Here is a 17,394-nt window from a genome sequence, read left to right on the forward strand (position 1 = left end):
GTCTCTGTTTCCAAGCTGCGCATAATTCGTCTGCGGAAGTCGGAGACAACAGTTGTTGTGTGTCGTGACTCTGAATCGCAGGCACTTTCTTTCTCAGCGAAATCAATATACTAGTCACGTGATCGTTTTATGATTTTAGGAACTTTGCCCATACCTCGCAGTTCAGACACGAGTGTTGGACAGCTGAATATCCATGATATCGATTATTTGAGCACATTAATATGATTTAGCGAGAATCACTGCTTACATAAATCTATCCACTTAAGGTAGCGACTCAGGTTCATTGACACGTATTTTCAATCCGCATTTTCACATAGAAGAATAGGTCTCACGCCCCAAAAGTGGTACTTTTTAATCAGCTCCGTCACCGAAAAGTTCAAAAAATTTGTTAGTTTTTTTTTCAAAAACAGTTCGCATACGGTTGTTTTACTCAAAACATGTGTTTTTAAGTTTTTTTACTCAAAAGAGTTTAAGTACAAATCTACAATCGACCTTGAATTGGTGATCTGTTTACGGCAATCGAGAAGCTGGTACACCGAGCAAAAAACTGTCTTGGGTTTTTGAAATTCGCGTTTGTTTTCGCACAATGAGCCTTCAAAGTGTCAACTTGATGATTTTTGTGTAAATTTCCGGCCTTTGTTCACGTTTGTCGAGATATCTCTTTTCAGTTTCCTAATTATTCGCTCACGAATCCAATTACGACAATCACCATTACCAATAGAGTCACCTGCGAAACCACATCCGGTAAACTTGCGTGCTACACTTTTTCTAGACTTGCTCCAAGTCTGTGGACTGATAAATACAGAACATATGGTGAATTGAAGGACTAAACATCAGCAGACTGTCGCGCTAATGGTAGGCTGTTGTGTAGTTCATTGGATGAATGCCTTGCTTTGCCGGCTAGTAACTCAGCCGCCGAGAAAAGCCAGGCGACTGGGGCCTGTCTATACTCTTCCGAAAATCCCATGCAACAAACATCCCGAAAGCGCATGCGCAGTTACGATCACAAGAACCGAGGTCAACAAACGGTCACTCTTCACCTGAAGCTTCACTGCTAATACTACTGAGAAATTCGGTAAACGAATTTGTTAAGGGGAAAACATGTGTAGGAAAGTAATTGACCCGTCTCCATGACAACTTGTATCGCCGATTTAAGGAGATGCATTTCGCTTATGTTGGCATGCGGCTCTTATAACGGATTTGATTGTTACGCTCTGACACATACGATCAGCTGTCTCGCTCCTCTTTCATCTTATACTTTTGAAAATAAAACTATTGGAAAGAAGATACTGCGATTTGAAGGTGAAAATACTCATTGTAGCGGCAACTGAATGCATGTGTCTTTTGGGGTTTTTTTAATAGTAACAATTACGGTGCTTTGAACTACTGATCGACCAGCTTTCTTCATCTAACCGTCTTGTGGTACTTTCCTACTTTAAAGATGCCTGACAAAAAAGCTGAATTCATTAATTGCCGCCTTCAAACAAGTGTTTACCAGCTTGGGGCTGAGACACGGTGAACATCATGTCGCATCGAAAATCCCCCTGATTCGAGTCACTGTAACGTCCTTCGATGATGTTCTGACTATTTTTACCATACTCTCTGTATCTTTGATGTACCGCCCGTATTAATCATCCCGAGAGATAGATAACGCCTAGGAGGTTAACGAAAGCTTAAGCTATCACCGCGGGGGAAGAGCAGGTTGTACGAAGGTATTATGACAAACGACCTAGTTTTTATTGAGCTCTCAGAGAACACATATCGAGCTTGCGTATACATCGCGGGAGCATGTAGTATAAATCTTGTAAGGACTTTTAATATTTCATGGATGTTTCTAGAATTCGCTGACACAGAGCATTATGTAACGCTGCTCCTCGCACAGCTAGTTGTGCATATAGTCGACGCAAATGAAAGTCACAGAATGTGAACACACGCACGACGCAGGAAGGCCGCACCCATGATAATCGTGAAAATCAAGACAACCTGATTTCAGAAGAGACGAAAAAATGCATCACATCGTGATACGTAAATATTTTAGTGTGCACATCACCTAAGGTGTAAACGCCAACTTGGCGTCCGCTGCACAATTGGTCGCCATGGTTACATTCATTTACATATGACCATGAGTCTATTTTTGGCGCGACTATACGATAGAATCGAGGTTGCTCTTTCTATATAGGGTGAAATTAGTGCTAAAACACGTCTTAACATTATTTCATTTTTATTTAATTTTTACACTGTGTTTACATTGTGTTTAAATTCTTAGTAAATTGTCTTATGTTCTCATTATATACGTACTTTTAACTTCATTCTCCAATTTTGTTTGCTTTTTTATTTCATTATGTTTACATTTTATTTTATTTTTTTCATTTTTTTGCATTTTATTGGATCATTATGTTTGCGTTTTTATTTCGTGCTTTCGTTTTTATTAATTATGTTTACATTATTTTATTTTCTCATTGTGTCGCAGTTTTATTTCATTATGTTTACGTTTATATTACTTGTCTCTGTCTGCGACGGTCGCGTCATTGATGTTGGTGTAGAGATGTATACATTGACGGTGTCGATTTTAAGCGTGGCGTGGAAAGTCCTCAACGTTCGATCGTGATGGATTGACGGCACGGCACGGTGATTGATTTGATCGAAGGTATACGTAGTAGCGGCGTTCCTTCTCCGAAGAGAACTTTACCCGGTGCCTGACATACCTCAGATATCATAGTACTGTTTAGAGGAGCGAATCAACCTGTACCAAAAGTAGTTGAAGCTTGAATTGGCTGACGTCCCAATACGACAATGACAAGTCGACATTTTCACCACGGAAACGCATGTATTCTAACTTAGTGCATTATTATACCTAGAACACATCATGTAAACAAATGAAAAAATCACATCACATGAAATATTAAGACAAGTGTTTTTGGCCCTGCTCTTATCCCATATTTCTAAACCGTCTGGCTGATTGTAGGGGTACTTCCTCAGTCTCGCCTTCGCTTGTTGTCCCATGCTTCGACATTTTATGCATCGACGAAGTCTCATTTCTCTGTTTTAACAGAAGCAGATTCTCTGGATGTTATCTTCTAGGGCGTAGCGTTGATGAGCATTGTTGCAAGTGATTGGTCTCGTCCACATCCGCGTAGGCAGGTGCGAGTTTCAAAAGAGCATAGCAACGTACCGATCCCAATATAAACAGTGATGTCACGAAGACGTGATATCATCGAGATGAAATCTGTCTGCGAGTCATCAGATCTGTTGACGTAGACACCTTTCGTGGATGTACATTCGTAATCGCCTTTAAGCATAGACAGGTTCCACTCAGCGTCTCCGTCTGAACTCTATGGTAGTTCGCGCCTCGAATTTTAGGGATGCGACTTGAAAATACGCTCACATTTTCAGTGAAAGATTTTAAACCATTCCTTTTCAAAATCAAGAATAACAATCTGGGTGTCAGTGCACCGTGCAAAATTTAAATTTGGTACTAGAGAAAGAAATAGTAGTCAAATTTTAACAACACTTGAAATTCAAAGTGACCGCCATGTCTTTGTTAACTCTATGGGGAAAAAGTTCATTTACGTTTTCACAAAAATAAGAGGATATCATGATTTAATTAAGGTAGAACGCGCCTCTAAAGTGAAATACTTAAACTTTTGCTCAAACTTTCCTGAATGAAACTTTCAACCATTCTCTTACCAAATCAACAATAAAAATCGGGGGAGGGGGGGGGGGGGGGTCACCCTGCAAAGTTTGGAACTAGCGAAACAAATTACCCAACATTTTGCGATATTTGAAATTCAAAATGTCCTCCATTCCTGTTGAAAATTGAATAACAAAGATAATGAAAGTTTTTCTTTCTCCAAGGGCTTCAAAATGAGCCTCCACAAATGGTAGATCAGAAAAGCATTTAAAAAATTTGAGAGTCCGAATATTATATATATATATATATATATATATATATATATATATATATATATATATAATATATATATATATATAAAATACAGCTATTGTCATTTAACTCGAAGCACTGATTTTTTGTAACAAGTCACGTGACACACGCATACAAACAAGTGTAAAATCGACGAAGTACGCGCACGCATTCGAAAGCATGTGCAGGCAAAGGCCAAGACAATGAACCCTCACAACTACCTGTTGGACGAGTACTGTAGCACGTCAGCGAGTACTGTACGCCAGTCTCGAATGATATCAGCTCTGTCCTCGGCCTCTCGACCGTTACGTGTGGGTCGTTGAACTGATTCCCTTGAAGCGCTTCCTGTTTGTTCTTCATAAGAGTACGTATGTCCTGCAACTCAATATCGCTTCTACAGTGTCATCAGAAATCCCTCTCTTAACGGACCAGACACACCGCACCTCCAACATCCTATAATCTCCAAGTCTTACTAATCACCAATTTTATCTCTTACGTCCGGGAGTATATCCAGTTGTTATCATTTGTGCCGGAAGTGAGATATACTAAATAAGCTTATGGTCTGAAAAATCGTCTCCTGTAACATATGGGTAGATTCATGACTTAACACCAGATAGAAATTGCACAATGACGCGTTGCTGATTAAAGCAGATTCTTCTCTCTGCATGTAGTTAAGCACATACACCTCTTTAAGAAAGCGTTGCGGGGAACGGCACGATCAAACAGACCGAGATATGTCAGAACTCTGTTGTCATGGTGACGGATAACGAAACCCTAGATATTGTTTCGGTGTCACGCCTGCACGAAAGACTCTTACAATGTACACGTGTGGACGCTACACCATGGTGACGTCATGTATTGCGCAAATTCATCGGCCACACTATATTTGGAATCCGTGCTGTTTGTAGTAACCCGATTAACCATCTGTCAAGAAGTCGGCAGCAGTAATATCCTGAATCACAAATTGTTGTAAAACAACCCTATTATATGATTCTGGTTACATTTATGCCCGATAACGAAACGTTTTATATGTCAATGACTATTTTTTTCATATGAACTGCACCGAACTTTTGCATATTACAGGCACGTATAATTATCCTACAGACAAAAATCCACAATAATTATCATCCTTCCGACCTCACCGGTTCATGTTGTTAATCTCTGACGAATTCCGCCATCGATATTGGCTTTTGATTTGCCTGCATATATACAATACAATACAATACAATACAATACAATACAATACAATACAATACAATACAATACAATACAATACAATACAATACAATATAATACAATACAATACAAATACAATAACAATACGATACGATACAATACAATACAATACAATACAATACAATACAATACAATACAATACAATACAATACAATACAATACAATACAATACAATATAATACAATCTTTCTTGTCCCAATTTGGGCATTTAGAATTGCGTCAGTGACAAAAAAAAAACAAACAAAAAAACAAACAAAAACAATAAATAAGACTACAAAAAGATACAACCGCAGAAACATGACATATTAAAAGCACTTTTAATTAAATATTTTAGCCAAGACAAATAAAAACAAATAGGCGCAAGAATAAAATTGTCTACTAAACTTGTTGTAACAATGACATGCATATCATTAATATTGTCAACAACATGTTGCGGTTGTGACCTTATCTATGGATTTGAACACATGCTGCATGACAATAAATCTTTTGGGAGTCTCAGACAAGGCAATATAAACGCATTCTGAGTAATGTTTGGGTTCGATTTAGTCGTCGTGATGGAATTATTTTCTGACACTTAAAATATTCATTAATAGGTACAACTTGGATGTCATTCACACTTTTAACCGTCATCGAATTTACAATTCCCTACCGACGTCGCCCGGTACCTGTATTTCACTATTATGACAACACGTTCAAAACAAAAATCTGACTTGACACTGTTCGAAATAACGCCTCTTTTTATCACACTTCCAGCAACCACACGCGCTTGTAAAGAAGAAACAAGTGGAGGACGGCCTGCAGCGTCTTGACGTCACCGGCACGGGCGATCGTTTTACTTCCATCAAGGAATCTACTGATGAGCAAGTGACAAAGTCGAAAAATCTCCCCGTGATGGTCAAATGCCAAGTAAGAATCGTTGTGCATCACAGAATTGAGCTTGACCCTCTTCTGCCTGTATCTGTGTGTGTCTCTGTGTGTTATCAGGTTTCTGTGTCTCTGTCTGTCCGCCTGTCTCTGTATCTTTACGTCATTTTCCAACCTTCCCTCCCTCGCGCCTCTCTCTGTCTCTCTCTGTCTCTCTCTCTCTGTCTCTCTCAATGATACTTGTTCAACATCAACCGGGTAATAAATTAAATTTATCCTTCATTCTAAATTGTAGACTAAATTTATGTAATTTGTCTACTCCAGTCTACCAAAAAGGCATCTGCCTTCTTGTAGCCTTACATCCTGTTATATCTACCGTGTTGGTCATTCTCTGGTAGATCATACAAAGATGTGTATGTGTTGCCTAGTTACGTAAACCTAAACGACGACTGATGAGGTGTCAAATTACACGAACCTCCTTACGGCAAGAAAGTAAAAAATCGCAACGAGCGTTTCTGGCGTTTTAGATTTCACACACAGTTACCGTAAATCAGTTTTCAACAGCGAATGTAAGCGTGGATATGGCAGAGGTATTATTTGTCTTTCCATATGATGCAAAATAATTATGTTGTTTACAAAGGAAAAAGCTGTAGAGATTTTGGGAAGAGATTGAAAAAAAAATACAAGGCGAACCAGTAACGTCATCGCCATGCGTCACGCGTCGCATTAGATTGTTCCGTAGCAACAGGTTGTTAAGAAATACATTTATACACGTCTTCACCTTCAAAACAGCGTGCACATTTAGTGTGGGTGATTTGCCTACTGTAAACGCCACATGAGGTCGCCTGTTTATTCAAGATGGTGTTATACTTTTTTGTGTTTTCCATATTGACGCAAAAATGTCACTCCATGTCAACCACCTTCACAGTCAAAGACTGTCTAGGCTAGCTACCAACATTATAGTTCGCCTAGGGGACAGATATTTTGACTTTCAAGTTTTTACAATATTTTCCTTTCTCTACCGCGACATTTTTTACGCTATAGAGTTAACCCAGGGATGACGGTCATGTTGAATGTCAAATGTCGGTATATATTTGGTAATTTGTTTTTATAGTAAGCAAAATTTCTATCGTATCCCATCTCTTTCATTCTTGATTTTGAAAGGGAGTGGTTTAAAGTTTTCCTGTGGGGAAATATTCGGCAAAAGCGATTCAGTTTTGCAGCACATACAATCTAGATAATGTATATTGAAAAAATATAATGTACCAAGATCTACTATTCATACCTTTGCACTGTAACAATTTTTATGTTGAATAGTGGATTTTACAAGAAAAGAAACAAAAAAGCTTATAGATATTCACAAAATCCATTACAGGTAGACATACGAGGTCGCAGATTTATTACCCATTTAGCAAACCAAAGACTTCGGCGAAGAGAAGCTATCGCCCGAGGAGACGGCAACCACAAATTTTCGATACGTGTTCCGTGTTTTTTACGTCCTGCTGCGATCTCGCATCGTAGTTAAGCTTGTTAAGTAGGATGTATTGCCAAGTGCATGCACGGACACTGGGGACCCATAAAACAAATCGTGTATGCACGCTAGATGTGTCAAGCATGTCGTCAAATCAATTGATGTTCGGAATAAAGCGGAGTTTGCCCCGGAAGAACAGATTTTCCGATTTTCAAAATCTCACAACTTTGTGCATAATCCACAGCCTCCGTAAACTCCATTTGTCAACTGCTAGGAAAATTAAATTTTCACATCTGGTTCCTGATTTTGTTTTTATTTAGTTTGTTTTGCTTTTTTGCAAGAATCAAAACTATGATTTTCCCATAAAGATGTAGGTATCCATGATTCTGAATATCAATAAACACAATTGGAACTAATTTGGGATAATTGGATTTTCATATTTTGCAAATTTCTCAAAAGTGTTAGGTGCCATATAGCTGAATGTTGCAATATCGCAAATTACAAAAAAAACCAAGTGTGTAATATATAAAGAAAAGCAGATGAGATAACATTTGTAGATTAAATCAACATTACTTCACCATCCAATTACAAAAATTAGTTCGAATCTTGTGTAGTGAATTAATGTTAGTTTAACCTGCAAATATAAGCTCATCTGCATTTCTTTACTTGCAATACACTTGTTTCTATGAGTACTTTGTAATATTGCAACTTTAAGATATAGGGCAGCTGACACTGTTGAGAAATTCTGACAATATATAGATCCAATTCTCCCAAATTAGTTCCAATCGTGTTAGAACCGATATTCACGCGAAGACTGCTGAGTTTGATTGTGTCAGAGACAAAACTTTTAAAATTGTCCTCGAGCACAGCGTGAAAAACAGTTTGAAACGTTCATTGTCGAGATGAGTCCTACAATGGAATGTATTTGTTAACAAAGCCAACACGAGACTGTCTACTCACTTCACGAGTTCACGTGTTTTAGGCAGACAGATTGAAAATATTAGACCTACCCCTTCAATGGTTACTGTTGCGTGTTTGTTATTTGGCTCCCGAATAACTAAAAATCAGTTTCAAGTGGGCCCTCTCGTGAGTCATCACCATGGAAACTGCACGTGTTCTTGTCGTTTTCTTCCGGCAACAATTGCTCGATTTTATCGAACCTTGGGTTTTTGAATTACCTTACCCAATCCCGCTGATTAAGTTCTTCGACGAGAGCGTTTCGAGATAAACTCTCCCGAGACGAGACGAGTCTTTCGTTTCACAGTGCCCCCTTTGTAGCATTGTGAAGCTTTTCAGCGTTATGCAGCCCACCTTCTTCAAGCTTTCTCCATTTCCTCCCTGTCTGAACATTCGCCTGTAGTAGAGTCTGAAGATCTCTGCAAACACTTTTTTCGTGTTCCGACTGCAACCTTTCATTGCCGTGCAAATGTCATTGATGGCAAAAGTAGTCAAGAAGAGGAAACGCACATACCCAAACTATTAATAAAAACGCCCTTTCCCTTTTCTCAAAATACAAAAAAAATCGTAATTTTGTTTCTTTCTTGTTTCAATGCAATAAATCACTTTTTTTGTAGACTATAACCTGTTTAAATAGTTCAAATCTAGTTCATGTTGTACCAATGGCGCTCTTCAATCGAATATTGACAGTTACGATCTCTATCCAACTGTGGATTTTATTGATATCCATGGATTTCTGTTTCGAATGCCAGTCTATTCCTATGGATGGGTTGTGAGTAATATCACGTTTCTCAATCGTTAACAAAGTCGACTTTTTTCAAACAATTTTACGGGTGTCTGGACCATTAATGATCTGTTAACCAGCCGAGCCTGATCCAATGGTTTGATGAAATCGAGAACAGGCTCCGTTGAAAACGATTGATTCGGTGAATTCAAATATGTCCGTCTGGCTATGTCATTTTCTATTGTCATTATGTCTGCAGTTAGAATGCTCCGCGGGGACAACTATTCGGACTCTGAAACTTTTATTTTCCGATACTATTTTGGTCTACAACCCGTGGAGCTTATTTTTACAGCTCTTGGAGTAGGTAACGTTTCCACCGGCTTAGTTTGTGAAAATCGGAAATTTTATTTTTCCCCATGGAGACAACACAAGAATGGTGGCCATTTTGAATTTCAAATATCGGTAAATATTTTATAAATTGCATCTCTCTAGGCTGAGTTACTAAAAATTGAACGATGGCCCCCTGATTTTTATAGTAGAATGGTTGAAAGCTAAATTTGCTTGAGAAAAAATTGAACAAAAAATTTAAGTCTTTCATTTTCGAAGCGAACGCCACTTTAAAAAAATTGTCGCCTTCTTTGCAACCGTATTTCATCTAAGTGCTGCACTGTGTTTCATATCGATGTCAAATTATACTTTCTGGTAGTCCGCCTGCCTGACTGACTCTCGAACTGTCCGCTCATTCTGCCAGACTGTCAGCTTCCCGCCTTTCTTTCCTTCCACTTTTACGTCAGACTTTGACAGGCACAGCACCCCATAAATACAAGAAATGTGAAAAATAATAGCAATGTAAGTTGTCACTCGGTGTCAAGACCATTGCTAGAAAACTGTCAAGTGAATGGGATTTCCTAGGAAATTTCCCGCAATTGCAAGCCGGATAGCTCAAAGCGTTCGTTTTTTTTATCGCTACATCAATCTCGGAAGGTAGTTAGGAAACTGAAGTGACTAAAATTGATGTTCCTATTGTAAATTGAAGACAGGTGTTAGCCATGCGGCCGCCAATCTCTCTTCGATTCTGTTCGGTAATCTCATCTTACCTGTCTCTTTTCCTCCGGGGACGTATATCACTTCATAAAAAGTGATATCGCTGCCTCCAAATTTTACTGTCGATGAAGTCCACTGGATACTGGTTGATTGAATGTCAGAAGAAAGTAGCGTTCATTATTGATTGTATCCAAAACGGATAGCATGGTATGGGGTGTTCTGTCTGTGTTAGAATTTCAACCAAAACCTAAGGGGATTTGTCTATTACGAGTCAACAGAAGTCATTTGGCGCCTTCTAATTTGCAAACGATATCTCGCTATTGTCAACTGCAAAACGACAGGCGTGTTCTGATGCTGAGCAGTAACACGGTGACAAATTTAAGATGGCGGCTGCTGAAGGGCAAGTCTGCTTGCCTCGCTTTAGAAAATGTTGCAGCCGATGAAAAATTGCCACTAAAGTAAAGCCAAAAGTTTGCTTAGCTAAGACTCAGAAGAACATTAAGGTAGTATGCCTTTCGAAATTGAAGAATAAATATCATGGGTCTCCGTGGAAATTTGGAACTAGAGAAACAAATTACCCAATTTTTATAGACTCATGAAATTCAAAATGGCCGCTTCCGTGTGTTGACTCCATGCGGAACAATTAAGTTTAGATTTTCACAAATGTTAGCCGCTGAAATTCTTATTAATCCCACAAGTGGTAGACCAACACAGCATTGTAAAAGTTTGATCGTTCGAATAATACACCTTAATCTTATTGCATGCATGCTTATGTGTATGTTGCTTTGCAAATGTTTTATATAAGCGTCACCGGAACGCGCGCAAAACGTCACAAGCGATGCTCTGACGCTCTCTGTATCTATTCTAATTTCCAGAGCAGCACGGACACATTTGAAGCCTTGATTGACACCGGAAGTAGATACACCATAATATCCACCAAAAGGGCCGAAAAGTGTGGGTGAGTGTGGAAATCTTTGGCTATATAGACTAGTGAAATCGGTCTAAATACGGTATTAAAATACTTCTACGTCCTTCACTTCTGCCTCCAGGCTATAGCTTTACCCGACGATGATGTAGCCATCAATCGCTGATCCCCAAGTGCAAGTGAATGGGAGATATCATGTTCTTTGCACTGTATATCGCAGCGGCAAACTCTATCAGGTGGTGACTGCATTACTAGCATATCTAGTTTACTGTGTTCAACGGGAATGAATACATCGCATCGATTCGTGTCAAATGAAAAATGGATATCAAAAGCGTCGTATTACATACTGGAGCACATATCCTATATCCAAAAGCCTTACAATGGATGTATACTCGACTAGTCTCTGTTGACACTGAAAGTATTCCCGTATTCAAAGACAACCAATAAGCTTATAGGTTTACTGTAATATGAGATGAGTGTCTGAAGGAACTGGATCGATCACCGGTCATAGTTTCGGTTTCCTCAGCGTCCTAGTACCTTACGAATTGAAAATCCGAAGATACCATGCGCGAGTGTATAATACGTGAAACGTAAGACTATTCGATTTCAAACACCTTGTTAGCAGCGCTAGCAGGCATTTGCGACATGTTAGCTTTGGAAACACCATGGAGCTGAAAACACGATGTTTGTTCGTTCCCTTCACACAAACAAATAAACAAACAAATAAAAACAAACTAACAACAAAACAAACAAACAAACAAACAAAGTAAATTGCAGGTATTCGTAAGCACACTGAAATCAACATAACATCAAAAGCAAAGCCGAAAGATTATTTTTGGCTTGGAAAAATGGCGCTGTCAACTTACTGCTAATTCGAATATATGCATGCGTATTTCTTGCTCCTACAATACGCTTAAGCTGCAAATACATGTAGCATCTGTACCATCCGAATTAGCGCTCGCGCTTGAACCAATGAACACACAATAAGTCTAATATTTTACAAATTTTATTGTCTGAGTTTCAGACTGATATCGGTGAATTAATTAACCAGAATGCCCCTTTGATACATTCACTGTCATCTTCACTTCCAGGTTGCTCAAGTCTCGGAATCACGGAGGCAGTAGTTTGGCGTCATCGTTTCACGATCTCCTCGTTTCGGTCAAAGGTCAGATCGAAGGTGCTCAGATAACACTAGGGGGGTGTTCTGTCCAGTGTGACTTGCTCGTAACAGGTATCTAGAGGGCGTTATATTATTCACCTCTTTGTGAGGCAGTTGATAAATATGTACTACCACACTTCCTTAAACAAACATGATATGAAAATTTTTGTGAACAAGAACAGTTCAGGAGTATAATCCCACGTATAATTTCTGTATTTACAACTTTTTAGAGTTCATATCTCCAGTGTTTTGCTATATCTCACCCACACTTTCTCCCTGTCATGTCCGCCCGTCTCGGTCTGTCTCCTGGCTCATTGGGCTGTGTTTTCTTTTCCGTCACCAAAGACCAAGAAAAATAAAAAGTTTGTTTCTCATCTTAGACATATTGCAAAAATGATGAGGTGACGCTTGTTTTTTCTTCTCATTTTTCTTAATTCTTAAACCAACAAGAACGCGTGCAAAAAAACATGAAAGCAACATAGGAATGCACGCAGAGATAAATGCACAGCAGTGTTGCTTTAGTATTTTTGTATAGCAACAGTTCTGTGGGTTGACTTTTTAGTGCAGCAATGCACAGTTTTGGCAGCTTAATATAACAGTGACATATGTGTACAGTTCTGAATGGAATGTTAGTGTCAGTTATTTTGTTTACAGTTCTGTTTTATACAGCACTGTGTTATGCACTATCGTCGCGTATTTTTGCGGTTTTTTCATTTTATATTGCCTCCTGAGCAGAAAAAAAGGTTGATGCGGCGGGTCTGAATTGACGCGCGCGAGGATGAAAAACAAACTTTTTATTTTCTTGGCCTAAGGGACCGTTCAGTTTTTACGGCCGGGGGGGGGGGCGGCAAAATCCAGGGGGGGGTCATCATAATTTTGGTATCCAAGAAGGGGGGGTCATCACTTTTTCACTGGTAGGAAAGGGGGGGTCACCACATTTTCAAAAACATAATACCTACAATAAAGTCCACTTTATGCCATGGCCATGATTGACCCTCTTTACCGGCGGGCCGCCTTCGGCGGCCCAATACAATGAATATACTTTATGTATTACCCATGACCCTCTTAGCGGGCAGACGCCTTTGGTGGCCCACTCCAATTAGGTTTACTTCATGCAATGGCCATGATCAACCCTCTTTACCGGCGGGCCGCCTGCGGCGGCCCACTACAATAAATTGACTTTATTGTAATACCCCATGACCATCTTAACGGCCGGACGCCTTCAGCGGCCCTGTTCAGTAAAGTTTACTTCATGCAATGGCCATGATCGACCCTCTTTTTACCAGTGGGCCACCTTTGGTTGCCCACTAGAATAAAGTTGACTTTACGTAATGGCCCATGACCCTCTTAACCGGAGGGCTGCCTTTGGCGAACCACTCCAATAAAGTTTACTTTATACAATGTCCATGGACATAAGTTGTCTATGGAAATGAAGTTAAAAATTGCCTTACAGTCGTCCTAATTAACAGACGTTTGCATGGATGTGGCTGAGAAGTTTGTACACTGGCATCTCTGCTACACGAATAAAGTGCGCCGCGTACCGGAGTTCAAATCCAAACCGTGCGGGTAAATTTGACATATGGGTTTTGGTTATTTTTCAGTGGGGGGGGGGGGGGTCATCAAATTTTTTCGTCTGACAAAGGGGGGGTCATCATTTTTTCGCGAAAAATGCAGGGGGGGCATCATTTTTTTGAACACCGGCGACAAGATTTTGCCGGCCCCCCCCCGGCCGTAAAAACTGAACGGTCCCTAATGTGACTTTTATTTCTGTATTGTGTGCAATCCCTCTTTCTCTGGGTACATCTCTCTCTCTCTCTCTCTCTCTCTCTCTCTCTCTCTCTCTCTCTCTCTCTCTCTCTCTCTCTCTCTCTCTCTCTCTCTCTCTCTCTGTACTGGGTTGCATGATTTTTGATTTGGCCCAGTGCCTTTCACGAAAGACTAAGTTAGTCCAAGTAGTGTTTCATTAAACATACTATAATCATAACGTAACCTTGTCAGTGAAATACATCAATCTGTATATCTTGAGGTGCCTCGGCAACGGCTTCAGTATTTCCATTGGCAGTCAACGGAATAAGTTGCCGCTTTGTGTTCTGCTTTCCCGCTCACGCAGTTTCCTGACCCCGTTATAGTTTGGGGTATATTGACAGATAATAGAGGTTTGTTCCTCCTTCCCGACCGCTCTAATAAAGGTATAGCAAAGGCGATGCTAACGACCATGATCTAACCTTTGCAATACGTCTTACAAACTAGTCAAGGAGAGCATGCCAAACAGAAAGCTTACGCATTTGTAATTGTTTGAAGTTTTAAACATCTTTTGATTATTTCAAGACGGTCGACAATGTTGTTGCTAAGATACGGAGTAAATTTTCATCGTGAACAAAATGTTTGAGAATAATGTCTTCTACAGTTGTTTTTCCATCGGGAAGAGGAGGCATTTGTTTTGACATTCAAAAAATAACAAGCTAGTTTATAATATATTTCCATAGGTCATGCTTCTAGTCATCTTATCGTTAACGGTCGGGTTGCCTCAGTGTTCGGACATTATGCGAACGAAATGAACGCCCTCAAGCGCAACACTTGATTCTAATGAACATTGCTTTCGTTTCAGATGAGGACAAGTTCGATTTGTTGATCGGATTGGACACGTTACGAACCAGCAAGGTATTGCTTTATTTGCATAACATAACATTAAAAATAAATCGAATATCAAATTAATAAAACATATTTCATCGTCGGAAATGTGATCAGCCATGCTCACGAGATAAACCGCCTATCAGACAGAAATATTTACCTTTGCCAAGAATAAACTTGCGAATGGTTATAGTGAGTGACTCGATATTCGATAACCAATTCTTTACCTGTTAGGGGACAAAATCGGCCATTTTTCATGAATTTTGTTTGATACGAGATACTACTTATATTGTTTGACATGTTGAAAGATACTGAATGAATAGGTGACCATGCATATATTCGACCCCGGTTTGACACAAATTAAATGAAACCATCGAGAAAATGAATTAATGGTCATGACCATTAATTCGTTTTCACAATGGTTCCATGTATCGTGTCTAAAACCGGGGTCGAATATATGCATGGTCACCCATTCGTTCAGTATCTTTCAACATGTCAAACAATATAAGTAGTATCTCGCATCAATGCAAATTTCATGAAAAAATGGCCGACTTTGTACCTTTAAGGGACTCCCTCCATCCTGTAAAGTGCAATTAAAGATGGTGATAAAAAAGGGCAGAAAAATTTTAACATGGAAATTGAACATCATAATTTTGCTGTGAAGTTTTATGTTTAAATTCCAAAATAAATGTCATTATGTTATCACAATTTCCGCAAGAGTCCATCCATTAACCCATATCAGCTTTGTAGTTCTCTACACATAAATTACCTTTTCCATGAAAGAAATGTCATGATGTTCTCGAAAACCACATCTTGTAACATGACCCTATTTTGAGAAAAATCTCCAACGTATGGCCTGGAATATAAGCAATCACCTTGCCCGACAAACTATATTTACACAAATAAAAGTTTGGCGTGGTGGCGCGAACATATATTATTGGTCTCGATGTAAAGTATTCATTAATATAATAAAGTGTATTTATGGCAATTATTTAAGTATGCACAGTTAATTATAGTGATAATATTCCCGAACCTCCGCTCATGCAATGTATAGGGCCCTGATTATTGTTTCCAAGGTGATGCGGAAACGTTTTTCGACGAAACGAAAATAATCCCTCTCATGACCGAAAAATGGCGTTTAATGCCCCCAAGGCAATTGACATCTTGTCCTTTTCTTGTCACTGTGATATAGGCAGTCATCGATCTTGAGCGGGGCGTGCTACTGATCGGAGAACAAGAAATAAGCCTCATGGCAGAGAGAGATATTCCGTTGAAGCATCGATAGGGCAGTGCACGAAGTAGATCCCATCCTGTGATGAACACAGCGCCCTCTATGACGAAAAGTATCACCCTGGATTGAAGATACTCCAACTGTCACGTGCAAAGATCTTCGAGTATCTTTGAACTTCATCGTCATCCATAAGCTCCTTCCTCTCAAGCACATTTGGACACACAATATTCTGTCAGTCATCATTATATCCACATGTACAGTTAGCAATGTTTTTGTAAAGCACAGAGTGTAAGTTTTTGCTTAAGATTCAGTTTGGCATAACAGAATCACAGCTCGTACTGACCCCACGGATATGCCAGGGGACTCGCAGCCATTTGTGACAATAGAGCCAATCACAGATACCGTTGCTTTCAATATAATCATTTCCGATTTGTCAACCAAAATCTGATTGGTTCGGACATTTTGACCAATTATCTTCAAGAGCAATGAGATGTTGACTGACAATCACGACTTCTATTAGAATAAATCACATATTCTCTACCTTTTCTAAAAGGCCTGTGTAACTGTAAGGGGTCAGATCATGTTGCAGGAAATTTGCTTGCAAGATTACAATTTCAAAGGAAAACAAAAAAAGATATGACATCTCTATAATCCTCTTACATACTAGAACAAACTTGACATTTGATGTATATCTATTTTTCGAAAGAAGTTTGATCAAAGCACAATTTTCGAATTCACATCCTTTGATTTTACTGTCCTTATCCGTATGCGATGGCAAACTTTAAGATCCAAGTATATGTTATTTTTATATTGACCCTTTTCTCCTATGTATCGACGAAAGTTTAAGTTCATATCCTGTTTTGAAATGCTTTGAAGACCCATAAGCTACATCTTTTTGTTATATCTTAACATCGAAATCGTCTTATATATGCTATACACGAGTAATGTTACCCACAGAAAACTTCAGGAAGTTGTATTACATTACCTAAGTTTCGTTTGGTCGTAAAATTATCAAAAAATAATGCAAAAAAAAGTTGCAGTTGATGGGCCCTGAAGGTATAAATTCGTTTTAATTGGGGTTTGTGTCAAAGGAAAGCGGATATATCCTGTTATGTGTATGTAAACCATGATCATCAATAATGCATTGGGGACCGTGAATGATTAAAAATGGCAAATGACCCTCATTGCGTCTGTAGAATTAGTGATCAAGCTCAAATTCTATCATCGAGC

General features: G+C 39.1%; 1 protein-coding gene across 2 annotated transcripts in view; it reads left to right on the top strand.

The window, feature by feature from the left end:
- The window catches only part of LOC139133789 (nuclear receptor-interacting protein 3-like), a 40,396-nt gene extending 23,680 nt beyond the window's left edge, over positions 1–16,716 (top strand). For both annotated transcript variants that reach the window (XM_070700558.1, XM_070700565.1), the window contains exons 3-7: positions 5,912–6,064; positions 11,094–11,176; positions 12,235–12,374; positions 14,911–14,963; positions 16,126–16,716. In XM_070700558.1, coding sequence (XP_070556659.1) covers positions 5,912–6,064; positions 11,094–11,176; positions 12,235–12,374; positions 14,911–14,963; positions 16,126–16,218 — 522 coding nt within the window. In that variant the 3' untranslated portion in view covers positions 16,219–16,716. The remainder of the gene's footprint in view (positions 1–5,911; positions 6,065–11,093; positions 11,177–12,234; positions 12,375–14,910; positions 14,964–16,125) is intronic.
- The last annotated feature ends 678 nt before the right edge of the window (positions 16,717–17,394 follow it).

Source organism: Ptychodera flava, chromosome 1 (genome assembly GCF_041260155.1).
Source record: "Ptychodera flava strain L36383 chromosome 1, AS_Pfla_20210202, whole genome shotgun sequence".
Lineage (NCBI taxonomy): Eukaryota > Metazoa > Hemichordata > Enteropneusta > Ptychoderidae > Ptychodera > Ptychodera flava.